This window comes from Elephantulus edwardii, unplaced genomic scaffold, assembly GCF_000299155.1.
Source record: "Elephantulus edwardii isolate Elephantulus edwardi_28Jun2011 unplaced genomic scaffold, EleEdw1.0 scaffold00145, whole genome shotgun sequence".
NCBI classification, from domain to species: domain Eukaryota; kingdom Metazoa; phylum Chordata; class Mammalia; order Macroscelidea; family Macroscelididae; genus Elephantulus; species Elephantulus edwardii.
In genome coordinates, this window is record NW_006399895.1 from 1383935 (window position 1) to 1391020 (window position 7086).

At 50.1% G+C, this 7086-nt stretch overlaps 1 protein-coding gene across 1 annotated transcript in view; it reads left to right on the forward strand.

Moving 5' to 3' along the window:
* The window catches only part of SNX29 (sorting nexin 29), a 587794-nt gene extending 580934 nt beyond the window's left edge, over positions 1–6860 (forward strand). The window contains exon 20 of the mRNA XM_006894494.1: positions 6731–6860. Coding sequence (XP_006894556.1) covers positions 6731–6860 — 130 coding nt within the window. The remainder of the gene's footprint in view (positions 1–6730) is intronic.
* The last annotated feature ends 226 nt before the right edge of the window (positions 6861–7086 follow it).

Here is a 7086-nt window from a genome sequence, read left to right on the forward strand (position 1 = left end):
AATGGATAGAGAAGCTGTGGTATACTCACACAATGGAATACTACGCTGCATTGAAAAACAAGGAACTTATGAAATATGCAAAATGGATCACCCTGAAGGACATTATGCTGAGTGAAATATCTCAGTCACAAAAGGCCACAGTTATAAACAGAACTGACATCGGGGTTAAGGGAAGACAGTAAAGGAGGAGAGGAATGATGTGTACTGCATTGAAACAGATGAGGGAGAAAACTGTTCAAAAGGGATATATGATTGGGTATTCTTGTCATTACAGAAGTCCAGAATGAAGGCTTATATAGTGGAGTGGACTTAGGGGAGGGACTGCATAACAAAGAGTTTTCCTTTTCAAGGAGAAGAGTGAATTGGGGTGGGAAGAGGGTGGGTAGGGAGAAAAGTGCAACAAACAATGAATGACTGGAAATGCTAAGTCTCTAAACTTTCATTAAAATAAAAAAGCCAACCTACTCACAGCATAGACTTGAAGCACTTACTGAAGACAGCAGCTTTCTATAATGAATTATATGAACTTCATCAAGAAAAGGAAAATCCTTACCAGAGATGGAGAAAAAGAAATTGAAGTTGTTACCAATTTTATTTTATTTGGATCTGCAGTCAACATCTATGGTAGTTATTGTCAGGTGCCATCAAGTCCAGTATGACTCATAGAGACCCTGTGAACGACAGATACGAACCCTGTTCTACCCTCGTCATCTCTGACACTCTCGACCCCATTGCTGACGTCATCATGTCAGTCCATCTTGTTGGGGGTCTCCCTCTCCTTCGCGGACCCTCCATCTTTCCAAGCATGATGTCTCTTTCCAAGGAAAAGCCTCACCTAGCAACATGTCCAAAGTTTGAAAGGATGAAGCTTCACCATCGTTGCCTCCAAACAGCACCCTGGCTACACCTTTTCCAAGACCTCTCTCTTTGTTCTTTTGGCAGTCCATGGGATGTTCAGTACTCTTCTCCAGCATAAAGGCATCAATTCTTCTGCCATCCTTATTTGTTTTCCAGCTCTCTGATGTAGACCAGGTGATTGAGAAGACCATGGCACTTACATCATTGCTCTTCAGCATTTTGAAGACTTGCCAACAGTAAGAGTGGCCCAATGCAATACATCTCCTGACTTTTTGACCGCTGTTAATTGTTGATCCAGGCAAGATAAAAGTATTGAAAGCTTCAATCCTTTCTTCATCATAATGCTGACTGTTTATTCTGTGGTGAGGACTTTTGTTTTCTTATGTTGAGACACAATCCATACTGAAGGCTGCAGTCCTTGACCCTCTGCAGCAAGTGTTTAATATTCTCCTCACTTTCAACAAGTAAAGTTGTATCATCTGTGTGATGCAGGCTGTTGATGAGCCCTCCTCCAATCCTGATGCCACAATTTTCTTTTAGAGTCCAGCTTCATGAATCATTTGCCCAGCATACAGACTGGATAGGTATGGCTTCTTGATTTAAACCATAGTGTTCCCTTGCTCCATTCGAACAACAGCTTCTTGGTCTAGGTATAGTTTCATATTAGCACAAGTAAGTGTTCTGGGATTTCCATTCTTCTCAGTGTCAGCCATACTTTGTTATGAGTCACACAGTCAAATACCTTTGCGTGGTCAGTAAAACACAAATAGACATTCTTCTGGTATCCTTTGCTTTCAGCCAGGATCCATCTGACATCAGTAGCGGTCATAAGACAATCAAAAGACATGTTGTATTGGACAAATACGCTCTCAGGTGCCTCTCCAAAAAGCTAACAAGGATATCAAATTAAGGCCAACATATGCCTGGCACAAGCAGTGCTGTGTTCACTTGCTTCCTACGCATCTAGAAGATGGATCATGAAGAAGGAAGACCAAGGGACAGCCAATGTCCTTGAACTGTGATGTTGGCAAAGAGTATTGAACGTCTCATGGGCTGTCAAAAGAAACAAATATGTCTTGGTGGGAGTGCAACCTCGGTGCTCCTTAGAGGTGAGACTCAACCTCACAGACTTTGGGCAAGATGTCAGGAGAAAGACCCTTGGAAAAAGATGTCATATTAGGTAAAGTAGACGGTCAGTGGAAGAGGAGAAGACCTTCAGCAAGATAGACTGACACAGTGACCACCACCCTGGCCTTGAACATGGCTGAGATGAGAAGCGTGGTGCAGCATAGGGCAGGAAGAACCTGGACAGCACCTAACAACTACAGTTATCCCTGAACTGAGCCCAGGTCGATAGCATTATGGCAACCACACGTGTTCAGAGCAGACCAGCTCCTTGGGATTTTCTTGGCTGCAGTCTCTATCGAGACGGATCAGCTCCATCATCTTCTGTAGCATCAACCGCCAGGGCAGGAGTCCAGCTTAGACGGCACCTGGGACCTTGACGTTGATCTTACGGTTGTTGAGTTGGTTCTAACTCATAGCTGACGTGTTGCTGTGTGTCATCGAGTCGCCTGCAACTCAGTGACTCTGTGTACAACAGCTCTGAAGCCTGAGCCAGTCTCACTGACTGACACACCTCTAAACCACATTACCCCAGTTACGGTGTCAATCCATCTCATCTGGGCTCTGCTGCTCCTGTGCTGTCCCTCCACCCTTCTGGGCATGATGTCCTTCTCCAAGGACCAAATTCCTCGTGGCCATGTGCCCAAAGTATGTAAGACGGAGTTTAAAATATCTTTGCCTCCAAGTAAAAGTACGGGTTGACCCTCTCCAAGACAGACTGTTCTCTTGATGGTTCTTACTCTCCAGCACCTCAACTTGAAGGCACCAATTCTTCTTCTGTCGTCCTTAGTCACTGTCCAGCCCTCTGAGTGCTTATGTTTTCTCCCATGAATGTTGGACTTGATGCCACAGAAGCACAGGCCCTTGAGTTAGCAGCACACCTCTCTATGGACTGTGCCACCTGATAATACAGTGGTGGTGGTTATTGTTGTGTATCGTGAACTAGAACCAACCCAGGGCTGACCCTTCAGCAGCTTTTCAGAGGCAGTAAATCAGGTAGGAGGAAGCTGCCCGTCTTTCTCCCACGGAGCAGCAGGTGTATTCGAACCATGTACTTTTGGGCCGGCAGTGCAGCTCCTTACCACAAAACTGCCTCCATCAGATTGGTTTTGACCCAAAAAAAGTCTGTGTTATGGACTCCAGGCCTTTCACCCCGCCATCTTTCTCCCCACCACTTGGGGTGAAGGAGCTGGGCCGGCTCTGCCAGCCTCAAACCCACACTGTGTCACTGCCCTTCCCCACCCCCACCCCACATTTCTTTCATTCGAGACACTTCTCAGCCAAGCAGGTCAGCTCCTCCTCACCCAGGAAGCCCTCCACTGTCATGATGCATCCATGTGGTGAAAACATGACTCTTAAAACTCTTGCCGGTCTCCGGAAAGATCTCACTTTTTTAGTAGTCACCCCAGGCCAGGCATCACCCTCAGATTTAATCCAGGGAGATTCTAAAAACCCTGCCTGTATTCGATCCCAGAAACTCAGACAGACACAGGGTGAGTCATGGCCAGCCAATTGGTGGCTTTTACCTCAATTTCACACACAGATCTTTACAACGGTTCTGGGGGGGGGGGGGTCCGTGTGGTCCTTGTCCCATGTGACAGCCTCTGCCCCCACGCTGGGCCACCGTCCAACACGACATCCCCAAACCACCCACCAGTGAGCCAACCTTGACCTGACCTCTGTGTGTCAGAGCAGAACCACTTCCCTCAGGGTTCACAGTGGCTAACTTTCTAGAACATTTCCAGGCCTTCTGAGGTGCCTCAAGGAGGACTCAAACCTTCAGCCTCTTGGTCAGGAGTGAGGACATTAGCCATTTGTGCCCACAGCACTCCTGCCCTGCACAGCAGTTCTGTTTATCAGCAAACACAAGGAAGGCGACCAGCGTCCTGGGCTAGGCCTCTCCCAGGCCCTCCCAAGAGCTGGTCACCTCTGAATCCCTTGACAGATTACTCGTTACAGAGGGTAGCAGCTGCAGGTTTGAGGGTATCTGAACAAACCCTGAACCACGTGAAAAGGGAGATGTTGAGGGCCTTAGTTTTCAAAGGAGCATTCACACCCCAGCCTGCCTGGCCACGTCCGCCCCTTGACGTACACACAGAGCTCTCCCAGCCCGTGCAGGAAGCAGGGGCTGCGGAACACTGGCCTGTGACAGGAAAAGGGGACTAATGTGCTAAGGGTCAGCTGCTGGAGGCGTGTGTGTGGTCCAAGGCTTTGCTCATTCAGAAATCATTCATGGCCCTGCCCTGCTCAAGGTCAATGCTTTCCCTCTACACACAGATAAGACAGTCAGTAAAAGAGCATTTTCATTTCCTTGTTAAAGTTGCATCCTGAACTTGAACGAGGGCAAGGAATCTCCCAGGCAGACCATCGTGATGGGAGTCACTGGACTTGCATGGAGGGATTGGGTTCGTTTAAGGCTCCCTGGTCTGGAAAAGTGACTGTTTTCTTTTCCTCCCAAAACCACGCCCTCCACTGCCTCCATCCACAATGTCTAGGCAGCTGCCTCGGTTTCCAGGCCAGCACCTCCGCCTCTGGGACTGACCCTGTGTAGGTTTGGACATGCCCCCTTGAAATCATAATGTCCTGCTTAGCGTGCTTACCTGTTGTCAGGACGGGGCAGAGGTATCATGCTGGGGAAGCAGAGATTTGGCAAAAGAGAGGAAAGTCCTCACCAAGCTGGACTGAGAGTGGCTACAACAGTGACCTTGACGTTGGCCCAGTGCATGACAGAGCAGGTTTTCAGTCTGCTATTCGTAAAGTCAACTGTTTTAGTCAACCACACCTAACAACATGTTCTTTTAAAATGGAATTTAGTGACATTCACCAAACATTACCACCACTACCCACTTCTGAAAGCTTTCAAACCAACCTATAAACTAACGGTCTCCCACTGTCACCACTCGGCTGTCTGTATTGGCCTCTACTAGATATTTCATGGTGAGCTCTGGTAGCCCAATAGTAAGGAGTTGCACTGCCAGCCAAAAGTCAGGTGGTTCAAATCCACCAGCTGCTCTGCAGGAGAAAGAGAAGCATCTCCTCCTATGTGATTTACCGCCTCTGAAAACCCACTGGAGGGTCAGCTGTGGGCTGTGCTGATTCGATGGTACATAACAGTGACAACGATACTCCACACCCGTGGGATCCACATTTGTCCTTGTGTGTGTGATTTCACATGACGTAACATGCTCACGGTTCTGTCAGGCGGCCGCATTGTGAGGATGTCTGTTCTGTGACCTTGCACTTCAGGCTCACCGGAGGTGCTGAGAAAGGCTGTGCAGATGGGATTAAGTCAGAGATCTTGCAATGTGGGATGATCCTGGATTATCAGGGACCCGATGTAATCACAAGAGTCCTTAGAAGAAGTTGAGCGGGTTAGAGGCTGCGGGAGAAGGGAGCTGCTATTTTCCTGACAGTGTGCCTAGAACAGAGGGTGTGAGCCAAGGCATGGAAGCTTCCAGAAAAGGCCTCGACTTCAGACCGCGAAGCCCATTTTGAACTCTGCCCTCCAGATTTGTAAAATAATAAATGTTGTTTGAAGCCACTAAATTGGTGGTGATTTGTTAAGACCAGAAGCAGGGCCAGGTCCGCCCTCCGTGTTGACAGCCGTATGCTCTGTGCGTGCCCAGACGCAGCCCCTTCCAATCTTCTCTGAGTGGGGTCACTTCCAGTGCCGCAGAGTCATGGGCCACCCCGCAGCACGCATGTACACACACAGAGCCCTCACCCCACCCCCGGGAGCCAAGGCCTCCTGTCCCGGCCGTCCACCACGCTGTTCCCTCAGCATCAGCCTGTCAGCTTCTCAGGGACTCCCTGGCCGCACGCGTCACCTCGGTCACAGAACAAACGCTGGGCCTGGAGCTGGGCAGGTTTCTTTCCATCCCCTGTCGGGGGTGGGGGGGGTGAACCCAGGACCTTCCTTGGTGTTGGGATAGCCACGGCATGAACAACAGATGGTGAGCGGACGGAAGAGCATGTCTGCTGGGGTCTCTCTGCATGCTGCAGGTGTTCTGGTGTAACCTGTGTTCTGAGCATGTTCTAGAAAGCTCCTCAGCGGCCACACACTGCCCTTTCACGTAACAGTTCCCAAACAGTATTAGTAAACCCCTGCTCCTGGTTGGTCCCAACCTTGGCCAGTTTTATACTGTAGACTCCTCAGGAGAAACCCCCGCTCTGACTTATGCTCGTGAACCCCGCAATCTCACAGCATCACCTCTCCTTTGACTGAAGGGTGGGGTGGCTGCAAGGTGACTAAAAGATGAACGAAAGCCAACGCTAGAATGTTCTACCCCTAAAATAGGACCCACAGCCTGTAGTCCCAGGAGCAAGGCCAAACACAGCTGTGGGTGGGCAGGCCCTAATAGTGCTTTGACAAGATGGAAATTGCTCTGACTTATGCTCGTGAACCCCGCAATCTCACAGCATCACCTCTCCTTTGACTGAAGGGTGGGGTGGCTGCAAGGTGACTAAAAGATGAACGAAAGCCAACGCTAGAATGTTCTACCCCTAAAATAGGACCCGCAGCCTGTAGTCCCAGGAGCAAGGCCAGACACAGCTGTGGGTGGGCAGGCCCTAATAGTGCTTTGACAAGATGGAAATTACTATAGAAGTGAAGACCTCCCATTTGCCCAAAGCTGAGAGGCAGACCGCTGTCCCCTACACCTGTGACCACTCATGGTCTCCCGTCTGGCGCCCCCTGTGGTCACTTGAATCTAGAGCCCTGACTTAATCAGATGTGTTTGTCTTACAGTGACATCACCCCTCCCGGAGAGCCGCTGAACAAGAACAGTCGCCCCAAAACAGCACCCCGCTTTCCCAAGCTGTCCCGCAGCCACCCCAGGGAGACACGCAACGTGGAGCCCCAAAGCGGCGACCTCTGACCTCAACAGACCAATGCGGGCCCCACGCACCGCTCCGGCTGCCCCTGACCACCACATCCACCTGGTGAACCCCGAGACCACACCCTCCCCACTGGACACCTGATTAAACTGGTCAGTCTTTAAGCTGCCCACGATCCCTGTCTCAGAGCAAGGTGGCCCTTTGCTCCACAGACTCCGCCTGGCATCGAGGGACACCCACCCGTCCCAACCAGGGTGGCAGGGGCAG